Source organism: Mycteria americana, chromosome 7, assembly GCF_035582795.1.
Source record: "Mycteria americana isolate JAX WOST 10 ecotype Jacksonville Zoo and Gardens chromosome 7, USCA_MyAme_1.0, whole genome shotgun sequence".
Classification (NCBI taxonomy): domain Eukaryota; kingdom Metazoa; phylum Chordata; class Aves; order Ciconiiformes; family Ciconiidae; genus Mycteria; species Mycteria americana.
In genome coordinates this window covers 53387262-53403847 of record NC_134371.1, presented here as the reverse complement: position 1 = coordinate 53403847, position 16586 = coordinate 53387262, and the positions used below count along the sequence as shown (strand labels likewise).

The 16586-nt window shown below is 38.7% G+C and overlaps 1 protein-coding gene across 4 annotated transcripts in view; it reads right to left on the bottom strand.

Annotated features, from left to right (window-relative positions):
* COL24A1 (collagen type XXIV alpha 1 chain) overlaps positions 1-16586 on the bottom strand; it is a 155013-nt gene that overhangs the window by 59896 nt on the left and 78531 nt on the right. For all 4 annotated transcript variants that reach the window (XM_075508461.1, XM_075508463.1, XM_075508462.1 and 1 more), the window contains 2 exons: positions 11571-11624; positions 10449-10493 (listed from right to left, as the gene is read on the bottom strand). In XM_075508461.1, coding sequence (XP_075364576.1) covers positions 10449-10493; positions 11571-11624 — 99 coding nt within the window. The remainder of the gene's footprint in view (positions 1-10448; positions 10494-11570; positions 11625-16586) is intronic.

Sequence of the window (16586 nt, the reverse complement as noted above, 5' to 3'; positions counted from 1 at the left end):
GTGCTGTTGTATTACCCAGCACATTAGGTCTAGCCTGCAACACCTTCCAGAGCGAGGACAAAAGTTGGCTATTAAGTAGAAAGTTTCCTAGACACTGGCTGTTCCTCAGAAGAAAGTAGTTAAGTAAAGAAAATTTCCAGTAAAAATGCTAAAAGAAGAAAGAGGATTTTTGTTGATATAAAAGACGGAAAAAAACCTCTGCATGAGTGGAAGTGGACATGTATGGAAAGCAAAACAATAGTCCAGATGACCAGAACTGAAGCCAGTGAAATGGTAAAGGCAATAGGACTTCAAGTGGAATGAAGGGGAAAGAAGTTCATGACAGATTAAGTAAATCCTCTTCCACTCCTCCAACCAAAACAGAGGGCAAGTATTTGAGACTGAGATAAAGATAGGGCAGGTACATGCAGAGGCAAGAGAGGGGAAAAAAGCTTACTTAAGAATATAATTTTGGTCTTTAAAACAATTAGTAGCATACAGTGAAGAGAAAGTGTAATCAGAGAAAAAACATCTTGCTCCATCAATACATTAGCCATAAAGTGCTGTTTTCCCTATGGACTTTCTTAAAGATCACATGGCTCCTTAAATCCCAGATTTAGACTGGTTTATTATAGACACCAGCCACTAGGGCTGGATTGAGGTTTCAACTCTCTCTCCCTCTTACATAAGAGGATGAATACAGTCCAAAGCAGCTTTGTTGAGTCAGTGTCTTCCAGCATCTCTTCAATCTTTGTGGAGCAGTGGTGGATTCCAAAAATCAAATGGAATGTATTAGGCAACAGAAAAGTAAAGCAAAAAACCCTGAAATGTTTTAAAAAAATCATCATGGTTTTAAACCTTATTAAAAAAGTAGTCATAACTTTCATTTACAAGGACTTGTGTAAAAGTCTCCAGTGACAATAACAGCATTTTAGAAACCTTCTTGACAGGAGCATTTTTGTGGAAAATTAATCAGAGACCAGATCTCACAACTAACACATGCCTGAGAAAGACAAAAACATCTTGCCAGGGCATATGCTCTGTGTTAGAAACTGGACTGTAGCTGAATAATTGAAAACACATTGTATACTTAATGCAAATCCAAGTATGGAGTAATCCATTGAAAAGCTTGGTAGTGAGAAATGAATATTCAGCTGGTTCCAAACATTCCTGTGGAAGCAGTTACCTGTCAGGTTGTACACTAACACGTTCTTCTGTGTTAACTGAAAATTTTTCATTCCAACGTTATTTAGAATTCAGCATTTTCAAACATTTTTCTGCAATATCATTTAATGATGACACAAGTAATTATCTTGCCACATTAACATTTTTCTATGAACTTTTTTTTGGTAATTCCAATTAATTTTCATTAAAATTTTCCTGAATCTGTGCTGAATCACTTCACTCCAGATCCAGCATTCAGCAATATCATAATCTCTGCCTGCTCATTAAGATTCCCACTTAAACATTTCTTTAAGACCCCATCAGCTTCATATTTTGTGATGGACTTTATACATTTTGGCACAGTACTCAAAAAAACCAAAATGAGCTAACATTTAGGTTTGATTTTAACAGATCAAAATTTACTTGAGGATCCTTGAAGATTCAAGCCAACTACCTATGTTAAAAAGACAACCAAGGGTGAGGGACAGGAGAAGGAAGGAAGGTTGCTCTAACAATCAGCTTCTAGCCATCTGACAGATAGAAAAATGCCTCTATAACCCATAATATTATAAAAATGAAGTTCTAAGGAATAAATATTAATCTAAGCTCAGTTTTGCTAGCCAGACATAATGGTACTTACAAATATTTTTTAAACCAATCCATCTGGACCCTGGTATCATAGGTGCTAATACTGGATCTGTGCATATATGCTTCTAACAGATGTGACCCACATTAGGCTTGGACAAAAATTAGGAAGAAAGCATGATGCAGGGTTTACACTGGCTGCTATTTGGGCTTCACATCATCGATAGTAGAATGAAAGGTAGCTGATCTGTGAGAAAGGAGGTGTCATGGATGGTTGATACCTGCTCTGGAATAAAAAACCCTGCTAGTCATAGATTTCTGGGTGAATTTGTATCAGATCAGTGCTTTTGTGTGACTATTTTTGATGTGACCAAAAATAGTATATTGCTGAACCACAGACAGGCTTTTGAAACCAAAGACTTTCAACAGAGCCTTTGTGTAGAACAATTGTTACTACTGCACCGGTATCAGGTATGAACTGAATGGAGCAGCTGTTGGTATCCTGCACTTAGAGATAAGAGCAACCTGAAGTTTTAAAGAAAGCCCTGTCTCTAGACCACTGGGAAACAGGATCAATTTTGGAGGATGCATTTTATCAGAGAAAGGAGAAGCTCGAGTAATTTGAGCTTTTTTGAAAAGCTAATTAAAGAATACGAAGTAAACTGATGCAAGTTTACTTACCCTTTACTGCCAGTTCAATTAATGAATTAGTTACTTTTGAATCCCTTCGTGACTAATACTACATTTGCCCTCTAATGGCACTTTAGTTTGAATTATCAAAATGCAAGACTAGACTAGAAAATGGCCCCATGTCAGACCTTGGCATCTGAGAAGCTCTTGGCTGACAGCTGTGCAAACTGCTGTATGTATACCACAAAGTGATCTTGGCTTTTGGTTGTGTGGTCCTTTTTTATTATTGAAGATGGTAGTTCTACCTCTAAACTTCAGAAACTATTTCCTACCTTATAACCACAGTACTGAAAATGTTATGAAGTGACCATAAGATCGGTATCTGCTTTACCCAGGATTACATTGGGAAGCACGATATTTGAAAGGCAGATGCTATTTTCTTCTTTTTGACATCAAGATATGGCCATTTGACACCGAGATCATTGGCATTTTCTGTCTGTTGAGAAAATTACTTAGTAGTCAACCAGAGGTGATAATCTGAGTGAAAGTCTATGCTTTGTTACTGCCAGTGGAGGAAGTGAGTGAAAGAAGAGATGCAGCATATTTGTACCTCACAGCTGATGTTTCACTCAATTTTTTAAAGGACTCAAAACTGCACCTACCTAAATATTTGAAAGGCAAAATGTACTGGCACCATTGCTTAACCTACAGCAGTTTTAGGAAAGAAATAAATGAGTTAAATTTTCCTTCCGGTAACACCAGTGTAAGGTAGGGTAATTCTGTTTGATAGCGTTGTGCAGAGAAACACTTGCGTTTAAAGGAAGCTAGCTTACGAAGTGGCAGCAGGATGTGCCCACTGCCAAAACCTTGGAAGCCAAACTGCAGATGCCATGTGCAGATACTATTCCTCTATATTTTTCCTCCCAAACCACTGGAGTACATGAAATACATCAGTTAAATTCAGACAGACAGTAAAAGGGACAAACAATGAAAAGACTAGATGTGTGCCAATACCTACGCCATTATTGAATAAGTTTAATGCACGCTGGACAAGCTTATCCTTCATTATTCCTAAATGAGCCTTAAACATTTTTCTCATATTTTAGTGCTGCAGAATCACTTGGGCATGCAAATAAGTATAGATATAAAGCTATAGATCAGGTGGCGGGAAAACAACAACACAGCTGCAAAATAACTACCACACAGGTAGCATCTGATTCCCTGGAAAGGCAAAATTCCTCTCTTGGTCAGGGAAAGAGCAGAGGACTGGTACATTTTTCTGATGTTCTACTAGATCTGCAAGGGTTCCATTGGTATGTGAATCTTTTAAATGACCGTGAGAAAAAGGCAGCCTGAGGTCAGTGCTGTAGTGGCAGTCAGGACATGGTCCACTCGATGGGAAGGATACTGGATTTTACACAGTCTACTTGCCGTAAGCAGCTTGGAGATGACATGAATTGAATTGGGTGACACAAACCCCATCCCAATCTGAAGTATTTTCACTTTTCAAGTGACAATCAGAATAGTGACATTTATAGAAGTTCTTGGTTTTGATTGTCAAGTTCACACTGCTAGCTTTTTGTAATCTGTGCAAAGGAAAAAAAAATACTCTTCTGAAGGTAGATACTACTCCAGAGAGTCATATCTTGGCTAAACTGAATTGGGATAAAAGTTATTTACATTTATCCATCTAACTAGTGGCTTTTTTTCTTGAGTAACAAATCTCACATGGAACAGATTATCCTTCTCTTTGACTGTTCTCAATGGTATAGGGAGTGTTGACTGACTTAAGATGTGAGTCCTAACTTGCAAAACCATAAAGGGTGTGGGGCTGTGGGTATTCTGCGGGGTAGCATGGCAGCTGAAACTAGCTGATGAAGAGCACTACTAGCAAAAAGTCTTTCAAGAAAAATGAGCAGCAGCTTGAAAAAGCTAATCTCCAGATGTCGTAACCCGTTTCCCCACTCTTGAGAGAAAGACCTAGCAGCAATGATAGTATATCAGTTCATCTAGGGTAAAAACAAGAAGCACAACATAGACACAGCAGTATCATTATTAACATTCACCATAAGATCTTCGTAGAATTTACATTAATCTGTATCCAATAGGTTTCTGAAAGCAGCTGAACTAGTTCCTTCTTCTGAAGCCCTTAGCAATGCCCCATGCATTCACCAGTCTTTGAAAAAAAGGTTTTCCGCAATTGACTTTTCTTTGGCTTATGGCTTACAATTCTTGTTTGCATATCCCCAAAGCCCAGACTTTTCATAACAGTTCAAAGAGCTGTTCAAAGAGTCCTTCTATTGAGCATCCTGAAAACATCAGTTAAAGCCCATTTAATCTTTTCTTCAAGCAAAAGGAATTGCAGTTTCCATTCTCCATGAATTAAGCATCCCTGGTGCCTAATCCAGCTAAATTTTACCTCTGCAGGAGATGTGGTAATTGCTTTATGGGAATTCTTCTCAAAAGCAACTCAACTCCTAGGCACATGGCCTGACTGCAGCCTTTTCTTGCCTTCCCACAGGCTCTTACAGGCTGATCATTTTCTGCCACTGACAGCCTGAATATCAGTTTTCTTTTCTTTGCTGAACTGTAACTTTCTACTCTTTTTAGCTTTTTTTGGGGGGGGGGGGGTGAAGCACTTTTCATTTCAGCTTGGTTTTTCTTCTGCTGTTTCAAAAACTATTTGCAACTGGGCAAACTTGCTGACATGTAACTTTTCCGGGTCTTTGAAGATTATTTTTCCAGGATTTGTGTTCATGAACTCTGCTTATTTTAGTTTGTCTTTTTGACACCAGTTGTACGTACTGCAGCTGACAGTTCTACCCTTGCACTCTGTCTCAATATGTGTATAAATGTCAGTGATTTCTAATTCAGAAGTGTATGGGCCAAGAGCTGAATTTCTGTAATGGAGCTGGCAAGGAGAAATTGGAATTACCTTGCACTTAGTTACTCAGCGTGGCCCAGTCTGGGTAAACACTAGCATTACCAAACAGTAGCACAATCCTGACAGGCAACTGTTTTAAGTTCAGATTAATTCAATTTTGTGCCATAGAAGTTGAGCAATGAATCATTTTCTTAAATCATCCCTGACACTTTGACATAGACAGGTCATTTGTATGGGATACTTGAAGCTGGTTTCAAATATTTGCTATCCATCACTGGATAGCATCTGATCTAAGCATACAAAATCCAGTTGCACGTCAGCAAAGTGAGATTTTCCTCCTCCCAGTTGTAACGACAATTTTCTCAGTAGCTGAAGTGGTTGTTTCCTTTGGCATGACTTCCAAAAGATTTTGTCTCATCAGCAGTGTAAATTTGCTCTGCCTCTTGTCCCTTACTTCTCACTATCTTAACCAATACCTCTTCAAATGGACCTGATGGTCCTGCAGTTAACTGAGTATCTTGCAGCAAAGGACAACTGCTGGGTTCTATCACAGCTTTGGGCTCTGCTTAGGCAAACAGCACCACCTGGACCTGCCCACCTTCCCCTTTAAACAGGGTGTATATGGTAGCCAGAGAAACAATTTTTGTTGTAGGACTCGGTTAAGGAATAGTGCCTGAAGTTTGCTCTTAGGCACATTCCTGATCTAGTATTAAAATGTGTGTCATTTTGAGCTTATGAGCACAGTGAACATTTTATAAATGTAGTCTACGCAGTTTCCACACTGGACAAACATCCAGAAATACTTTGGCAGAAATGTGCTCTAAAGAGTCAGCAGCTTCATGTGACCTAAGAAATGTTGGACAATATGGCTTCTAGCCTATTGACAAAGCTGTATTTCAGCACATATCCCATCTTACTAGACTGAATAACCAAGCATTATGGTCCAGTCTCCTGCTGTTGAAAATTCCCTGCTTGTGTACAGTTGCCATCTGTATTTTTCTAAGCAGATATTAAGCAGTACTTGACCTGGAAGAGCAATAACTATTTTGGCACCTCAGGCAGCAATGACAGATGTATTAGTCAAAGACAGAAGACAGATGATACCAGGAAAAGTAAAAAAATGGAAAGAAACAGAAGAAAAATATTGGTGCAACCCTTTGGTATCAACAGCAGATGCGCACATGTGCTTCATGTCATAATTTGCTATGAAATCAACATTTACAGGATTTATTATTGTAAAATTGCTTCTTTTGACAGTTTATTCAGGAAATGCACTAGTTTTCTTTTGGAGAACTGGACTACTGTGATGGATTCCTCATTGCTAAAAAACCAGTATCGTGTATTTTAACCGTGGGCTTAAAAGCATACATCATATTCTGTAATTTGAAGAACTCAGTCAATAAAGATCATTAATAAACAACAAAAAATAGATAAGCCAAAGCAGGGGGTGGTGCAGAAGGAAGAAGCCATACACACAGAATTTTATTAGACATTGCCCTTCCTATCAACTTTTTTGTAACTTATCTTTCCCTTTGCCTTTACTATTAAATAAATTGTACAGTAATTACACATTGTTTAGTGCTATTTGTACAAATCCTCTTTGTATTTGGTGTCACCAAGCATCTGGTAACACAAACTTCACAAGGCATCAATAACGACAGATGCCTTGCTCCACACCGTCTTTTGGGCTCCATCTCAAAATCTGTCACAGCAGCTAGTTGCATTTGTACTTTGCTCTTGTACTTTGTCTTTTGTTTTTAAATTTTTTTTTTTTTTTTTTTTTTGTGTGCATGTTTGGTTCCAGAGATGTCCTGGAGTCATCATGTATGCCACCAGAGCCAATACTGAATAGCAGGGAGTGAACTGATCTGTGAATTAGGAAGTTTGGATTCTCTCTGCACACCAAGGAAAAGAAAAATTACTCGTTACAAACAGAAGCTGGTGAGAAGCTGGAAGTAAAAACTGCGGCCAAAGTGTACAGAAGTAAATATTTTGCATCAGGACACACATCTGGAAAACCATGTTCTGCATACGAGGAAAAACCATCCTCTTCCTGCTAGTACTTTTCAATTTACTTTGGAAGAGCTTAGCTTAACTGTTACAGATTACAGTGTTGAATAAAGTGAAGAGAAGGGATTTTGAAAGGTCTCCCTGGGAGTTCTGCTGAGTGTGTTTGATAGGCTGTCTCTTGCTCTTGGTGTTTTACCATTGGCCTTAACCACAAGATAATATATATTATCCCCCTAAAGACCATGTAGTGGGCATTAGTCCTCTGCTGCCAGATAATACAAAGGTAATGTAATAGGATCAAGGGCCTATGAAGCTCATTTGATTAAAATGCCTGTAAATAAAGCAGAAGGCATTCTACAATCCACAAGTAAAAATAAAGAGTATTTCTCAATAGCTTATAAACCACTTCAGTTCTCAGGTATCTCATGTCATCCTGTATCATATGCAAATTCTCCAAACAGCAAGTGTGGGAAGTGGTAATTAACGATGGGCCATAATTATCTTTCTTTATACCACTGTAACAGGGCTGCAACATCCCCTCTTTTGGCACAAAGAATATTTTTATTATTTTATTCTTGCAGCTTGGCCCTGACTACAGTTAGGTAGTTAGTATGATTATTTTATTAATAATCATTGCAACATATAATCATTGATTATAGATTTGAGCTAGTGAATATCGCATTTGATTAGAATGGAGCTCATTTAGTGGTGAATGCTATTATGTTCGTACAAAATATCTGAGTTGTAGAAAATATGTGCACTGAATTCAAGTTCACTGAGGAGCAAAACAAAGCCCATGACAAATCCAGAAACTTAAGGTTAAGTAACTAGCTTCTGTGACCATTTTATGCACTATTATTAATGTACTGATTTAAGACTGAGCTTAGCTTTCTCTTTTGTTGAGGATTTTGGTGCATGTGGCACTGTACAACAGAGTAAATGCTATCAATTTTCCTTAACATGTTACAGACTGAAAAACAGAATTTATACGTAATAAAAGCTTCATTTTGCACACTGTTGGGGAAAAAAAAGAGCAAGTATAATGTCATCAGAGAAATGCTGGTTGAATGGACAGGAGATTATATTACTGTGTCCCCATAAGGGGTAATTTCTACATCTCTCCATAAAAGCAACATAGTGTTATGATGTCCTACCCATTCTCTACTGTGGCATCCTCCTTCCCCAGTACTCATCCATGTTTGCCCTAATAATTCAGTAATATAAAAAACTCCAGTAATATAAAAAACTCCATATAAAAAAAAGGTATAAGGAAAAGTAAACTATTGCTTTACAGCTCTGATTACAACCTAACAAAATGAAGGTTTTGCTATGTATAAACTGCTGAAGAAAGCTACGGATCAAGCTGCTGCTAAGCATAGTCGCTTTGTTTAGAGATATGCTGGCTGACTTTTAAGTGGACCTTATGGCATTATAAAGCATTATCAGTTCCTGTCTAAACAGATACTTTTAACTGACTGAGAGTCCAGCTTCTCAGTCCCCTTCCCTGGAGCACAGAGTCTTCAGAGTGCACAGAGGAACTGGACTTGACTTCCAAGCAGTTCTGAAAATTTCAGCAGTATCCAACCATTTGATGAGCTGTCTGGGGTATGTCTGCTTGGTATTTTGCAGACAATGGGGAGCTCACTCTGACTGCTAAGTTGAACAGAGTTTACGTGAATAGTACAGAAATGACCCAAACCAGTGTACATGTCCTGGTTTCAGCTGAGATAATTTTCTTTATAGTAGCTAGTATGGGGCTATGTTTTGGATTTGTGCTGAAAACAGTGTTGGTAACATACTGACGTTTTAGTTGTTGCTGCACTAGTCAAGGGCTTTTCAGCTTCCCATGCTCTGCCAGGTGCACAAGAAGCTGGGAGGGGGCACAGCCAAGATAGTTGATCCAAACTGACCAAAGGGCTATTCCATACCATATGACGTCATGCTCAGTATATAAAGCTGGGGAAGAAGAAGATTCTTCTTCTGATTCTCTCCCCCATCCCACTGGGGAGGAGTGAGCGAGCGGCTGCATGGTGCTTAGTTGCCGGCTGGGGTTAAACCACAACAGTACAGTATCTCTCCTTGGCATACATTAACTCAAGAAACAAAACTGATTTGGTCATGTTCTATGCAACATCTGGGTAACTCAAGCTCAAGCTCACACCTGCTCATAATTCGCAGACAAAAGTTAAAAATACAAAAGAGCAAGGGATGAAATTAAGCAGAGATAATTGCAAGGCAGTATGTTTAAGTGATAATTATCAACTAAAAAAGCACCTGGAAGAAGAACTGGGAAAGATAATGACTTTAAAAAACAAGGATTGGAGACTGTGGATCACAAACCGAATAACTACAAGCTATTGCAAAAATGGGGATGTGTATGCAAGAATATGGCTTGTAAGAAGCAATTTTTCCTTTCTCTCAGCAGTCTGAACAGTTTGGGCAGTAAGCTGGAGTCACAGATGTTTAGATGAATTGTAAACGGTCTACAGAAGAGTAAGAATGTGACTTAAATTATCTTGAAAACATGGAAGGCTAAGTGAATTGGGACTATTTAGCCCGAAAAGAAAGAATGAAGGAGGCACACAATAACAACCATCATTTGTAAAATGCTGTTTCCAGCAGAAGGGAGTCAGGTTACACAATTGGAAGAACTTTTTAAAAATAAAGACAGGGAAGTCCTGGGCTGCCTGCAGGTCATGGAGCCTTAATTCTTGGAGCTTTTTAATAACTGGTTATCCAAATATTTGTCAGGCATGATATAAAGATAACTGATCCTGCCTAGGCAGTAGAGGATGGACTACGTGTCACCTCAAGGTCACCTTGAGCTCTGTGATTGTATGGAGGACAGACAGAACAAGTCTGCAAAATACATCTCAGGCTAAACGTAGACTCTCAAACTATTTCACTGGTAAAGGATCACTCATTCATTTACTCGAACGTGCTTTGGAAGATCCCTACAAGTACCTGTGATGTTCACTCAACCTATTAGGAAAAAAGCAGAATTAACTCTGGAAAATACTTGAAATGGGGAATTTCTTTAAATAGTATGATTCTGAAAGACCACAGTGGTATAGCCAACATACTACAGCTTCAAAGAAAGGCAAACGTCATCAGAAACTTACTGCAACAAATTACTCATCCACTCTCAAATAAACATAGAATTAAAAATAAAACCAGAAAGAGAATTCAAGCTTACTGCTTCACCAGTTTTTCCAAGGTTTCCTTGGTCTCCTTGTTCTCCCTGTTAAATGTAGAAAACAGATGATGTAGTTCATCAGAAAAGTAATTTCTTTCATATGTGTATATTAAAGTCCTCTATTTTCCTAGGAGCCTCTTTATTTTCTAAATTACATCTGCCAGTTAAAACTTTAAAAGCTAAAATAAAGCAACCAGGAAAAATTTAATTTTGTCAGTGGCTAATTTTGATTTTGTAAAAAGATGTAAGCACTGTCCTAATGTATTTAGGACTTGCCCACAAAAATGAAAACTATGTATTAAGTGGTTCACTAAATACATTAAGTCAGCAAATAGTATAAATGAATGAATTTATTTACATCTTCCTTTCAGCAAATTACCTTCATTATTTCACAACTGCTTCAAAAGTAAATGTTACCTGTGCACACTATTGATAACTTTAATTTCATTATGAAATATTAGGAAAAATTGACATTTGAATGACTTTTTAACAAACTTCTCCCCCTCCCCCCAAAAGCTTGGAACTGGCATTAAGTATTAGGCTAATTAATTCTGTTCTCCTTAATAACACTGCAAGCCATGCTATGTAACTCCGGAATATTTTGCTATGTATTTTATAAGTGGAAGCTGGGTGTATACACGTTATAAATTATCTGCCTATGACTATAATCTCAGTGCCCTGATAAACAGTGATTTGGGTACTGTTTAATCAGATTGCAACTCAGCACTGAAAAATTCTGCTGCCACAAGCTCCTCTTTCAAATTGCAGCACTTCATCGCATTCCCCCTCAAACTCCCAAAGTCCTGCCAGTGCAGGAACTGCCCTGGATCCCTTGTTGCCCGCAGGCCCAGCCACCCTCACATCCCCAGGCAGCTAGATCTCATTTTAGCAGGTGCTGTCTTTGCTCACATATCCCTGTCTCCTAGAGCTGCATAATTTCCTTCTTTTCCAAAATGGGATCTTGCAAGAAAGCCGAATCACCAGTATGATATACATTTATATTATATGGAAGCATGCGTACTCATATCCTTTCACTGGCATGCCACTGTATATAGCAGTGTATAATTGTACACAGTTGATACTCCAAACACATTTTATTTCATACATAAAACCATCACTCACCTTTAAACCTTCCGGTCCAGGATCACCTACATAACCTGTCTGTCCTGGCTTTCCCTAAAATAATGATTAGAATAAAATATTGTAAATATTTAATTTTTAAAAGAGAAATACAAAAATTGGTATAAAATTATCAAAATATGTGCACTCAAAAATGTACAGTTTGGTAATATTTAATACCAACATTTGAAGCTAGTGTATTTATAAATCCACATCTGAAAATACACTGTTGATTATTACAGCAAATACTAGCACAGTAAGCAGAACCTGTATTAACTCTTATAGCGGTTAACACTGAGGAAAAACAGTCACAATCCAAGAATCAAACACATTTCAGTTTCACTTTAAAAAAACATATTAAAGAGACAAAGAAAAGGCAAAGTCACGTTCTCTCCTGGCTAATTCCAGCAGAACAGGGACTCACGCTAACAGAATTTGATGATTAGACTTCAGGGACTGGTGTCATAACTGTCCTTCCTCAACCAGACAAAATCAGCTCAAATATCCTCTCCTCTTTGTTAATCAAATTGATTATTTTAAGCCTCATCTCTCTCCACTAGCATTTTTCTGCTGATAGACCTTGTTGGTGTGATACTCAGTTAATAACACATTGCTACCTGGAAGAAATACAGCAACATCAATCAGAGCAGGAGGCCATGAAGTGACGAGATCTTTGAAGCATTTTATGAAATACATCCCCCTCTCTGTTGTCACTCACACAGACCCACAAAGGCGTAAAAACCAGAATGCTTTTCTCCTGAACTTTCAATTAGATGTTTATAACTTAATTATGTCTCACTTTTAGGAGGTCATTTTCCCTCCAAGTATACTTTACTTCCTCTTCATGGCCTAACCATTTGGTTATCTGAGGCAAAGACCCTAGTCCAAAAGTAAAGGTCTGATGGACTGGATCTGGCCCTTTAGCAATTTTCTAATGAGATCACTGAAGCCTGACAACTAGAAAAAAGAAAATTAATTCAACATTTTAATGATTCAGTAACAAAAAGTTGCAGATTTCTGCTAAAAGGAAATTATCAGCTGCTGTTCCAGCAGACTGAATAATTGCAATGACAGGACTCTGTAATGAGAGCTTTCCTTTCCACATCAGCTGTCCTGAGACAAGAGCAACTAAAGCAATAGATAACAAACAGATTTCTTCAAAAAAGATGGGATTTTTCCATTTGGCTCTCTTGCTCTGGCTGCTCTGTGCCTGTCTTTCAGAGCACAATGGGTATGTTAGTTTCTGGGCATCTGACAAATTCTCTATATGGCTTAAAATTATATTGTCTTAGCAGGTTCCATGACTTCTCATATTAATCCTTTTTATCTCTCTCGTTCTCTCTCTGCCCAAGTGATTTTGTTTTACCCTACAAGTTCCAACAAATATCACTGCTTTAGGAACAGACTTTTGTTTTTGCCAATGGATTAAAACATGGCACAGCCAGGAATGCAGGGAGAAAAGATAGTGAAGAGAAGTTCTGAGACACCCAGATAAAGCAAGTCATGTCTTTCCACAAGGCTTAGAAAAGAACAGGCGATGGGCTTCTGCAGGTTACTACATGCTGTTTAACTACTTTGCTGCAAAGAACATTAAAGTCTTTCTAGAGAGCAAAACTGTAACATAAAAATGTTTTAAACTAAATCCATTGAAAGAAAACTAGTGGCCACTATTAACTACCTTGATAATTTTAGTCCTATCAGAACTGAATTGGAGTTACAACTTTCCTGGCTGTAGTACCCCAGCTATGTACTAGCTGCAAAGGACACACAACAGATGCAAGTTGATGAGAAAATGGAACAAGTGGATTTAACTGGTAAAGCAATTTGAAACATACAGATTTGGCTTTAAACAGAAATGCAATACAACTGTAAATTACACATCAAGGAAAAGCCACTGACAGAAGGTTAAACTAGGGATGGCTGCTTTCCTGCTTGCAAACCCCTGAGAAAATTACTCTTCCAGGGCAGGCTATTCCCAAATGAAATGTCTCTTTCCTAAAATATTAGCTGAAAGTTCTGCCCTTCCCTTTCAGGAAGCAGCAACGACCTGTGCTTCCTTTCGCCTTACGATGGGTTGATACAGGCGCATATGTTTTAATATAAATATCTCTCACCATCACTCTATTCCCATGCCTCCACAAGCTCCTCACATGCCTGCAGCTCACAGGAAGACATATGCCACCTTCAGAAAATACTGCACTGGTGGAGTGGGGCAGCTTTGAAAGCACTTTCCTCCGTCTTCAGGAGGAACTGCTCACCTTATGACTACATAAATTCTAGCTTCTGTTTTACATATGTATCTCAGGAAGGAATCAACTCACAATTCCTTTTTACATTCTTAACACAATCTCCCTCCCCCCCCCCAAAGGCATTTTCTGCTCCAAAAATGAAGATACAAAAACATAAAATGCACCAATGCTTGCACTGACTGAGCTGAGCTACACTGACAGTTACAGTGTTAATATTTGGATAGCCTTTGAGAAAGAGAGTTAATTGGGAGGAAACTGAGTAAACAGAGTTGCTTCTTTAATGTGGCATCTACTGTATTTTCACAGGACAAATAAAGAAATACTAAAAAAACCAGCATTTTTTATTTAGAAGGATTAATTTAAGAGAATGTAAGTATTTGACTTTGGAATAGAATAAATAGGTGGAAAGTTTTTGAAAGGAATGAATGAAAAAAATCGGATTGTGTGATCAGATTCAGCTCAAAAACCTCTTCCTAAGTTCAAACAGGCTGAGCTCTGTGGAACCTGAGATATATCCTGAGTAAGTGGGGAAGCATCCTCAGTTTTGGCTGCAGATGTTTTAGACATACGGGAATTCTTTTCCAAGCTGGGACCTGGGAACTGGAGTGCAGGTTCATATTCACATTCTGTTCCAGTAGAGGATGATCTATTTTGCTGGCAGCATTGTTCAGGTGGGACCCAGGGGTTTTTGGTCTCATGCACGTTTTTTAAAGCAAATGTTAGAAACAAGGCGGGGGGGGAGAACTGAGGTGAAAATTTATGGCTGCTGGCTTGGTGCGTGTCTAAACTGGGGCTGAACACTTTTACCTGAATACTACACAGTAGAAGAGATGAAGAATTCCAGAAGCACTAGAAACCTGCTCCATTACTGTCAAGAGAAAACTAGAACAGTTTCATAAGAATAATCAAGGGTTTACCATATATCACCTACAAGGATACTTTGCCTAGTTTAGGCAAACCCTAAGAAAGTCAGGGTAACAGTGGCTGAAAAGAGGACTAACCTATTCACCATGCCTACAAATAAGGTCCGTAGGACAGGAAGCAAGGTTGTAGTGAGAAAGACACAGGCAAGACTTTCAGATAGAAAGGCTAGACATTAGAAAAATCGTCTGTAAAACAGCCAAAGGACTGAAGCAGATTGCCAAGGAGAATGAAGAAACCCCAACCCTGGAGGCTGCAAAAAACAAGTTAGAGACACATCTGTCAGCTAAAGGCATAGTTGACAGCTGATGGTGCCTCAGGGCCATGCATGGCTAGACCACTTCTTCAGGTCCCTCTCGGAGACCTCCCCTGCCCCCATGGCTATGTAATTAGTACAGTGACAACACAATTTTGATAGCATTTACTTTTTTAAACTCCTTTAATGGAAAATGGAAACAAAGCCTATGTAAATCAAATGAATGCGAAATTGCAATCAAGCAAGCATCATTTAAAAAGACAGATGTGTTCAGCAGCTTACTGACTCAGTCCTGCTAAACTATATCAGATTTAACAACTTCATGATTGGGACTCTCTCTCTCCGATGTAATCACACAGTCTATGTTACAAGCGGGAGTAAAGAAGCAAGGAAAAGCAGAGATGGGAGCAGAGTTCAGAGCAGCAGTGCGAACAAGTTGGCCTCGAGCTGTGAAACAGCTGGAGCCAACAGAAGCCACAGAATCCAGGTGAGAGCAGATGAGCCCTGGGATGAAGGCGAAAAACAGGCAGGGCTCCCCATCAAGCAAAATTCCCATTTCCCCTACCTCTCATTTCAGGAGGGGATGTTAGCCAGCAAGCTACTAAAAAACGTCTGGAGACAGCAACTCTGGGGCTCACCTCAGCTCCACACATTCTTCTCTCAACAGCTTGTTGTGAGAGAGAGAAACCAGGGAGCCACAAGACATGCCAATGGTGTGCACATTTCCCACTGAGAGAAATCAAAACCAAAACAATTTAGGTCAAACTGACCCAAAATAGATTAAAAATATTTCAGTTTGCTAGGTTACACAAAAATTTTTCCTCTTGGGTCACTTTGACACCAGCTGATGGCGGCCTGTGCATGCCCGGTGATGCAGAGAACATGAAGGTAGGTATCTCATTGCCCATGAATCACCCACTGCAGTATCTTCTTTTCCAATTGCCACAGCACAACATGGGAGATGCTGTCCAGCCATGAAGCCCTGCCCAAGGAGGAGACTCAAAGTATGATGCAGCCAAAATAAAAATTTCCATGAAGCTCTTGGCAGAAGCTCAGGCAGATAACTGAATATTGAACTGAGTCACAAAGTGTTTTGAAATTCTGTTCAATTTTTTGCATGTTTTCCTTAGCCAAAAAAAAAAAGGGGGGGTTGGGTTTTTTTGTTTGTTTTTTAAACACCTAACCCATGTAGCAAATAACCATTTTAATATTATTTCTAACAGAAAGCAAACTCCCAGCTTTAACTAGCTACTGAGCAGGAAAAAATGACATGGAATATATCCACTCTAGAACCAGGAAACAATGGGAAAGACTTTCCCAAGTTCATGCAAGAAATGGAAAGTCATTCAAAATTAAGACCAAGCATTCAAAGACCAAGACCATTCAAAATGATTACCACACAAGCAAATCAAGTAAAGGCAGAAGATCATATTGCTTTCAATACACTTAGAGACACTCCCGTAGCCCCTAGTGCAGGCTAGTATTAATTTTTAGCTTATAATTTTTCTAAAAATAAGCTTCAAGTCCACTAAAATACTCTTAGACACTAGTACATTTTTATAACTAAGAAAATTGGTTGTTAGTTTTAAACTT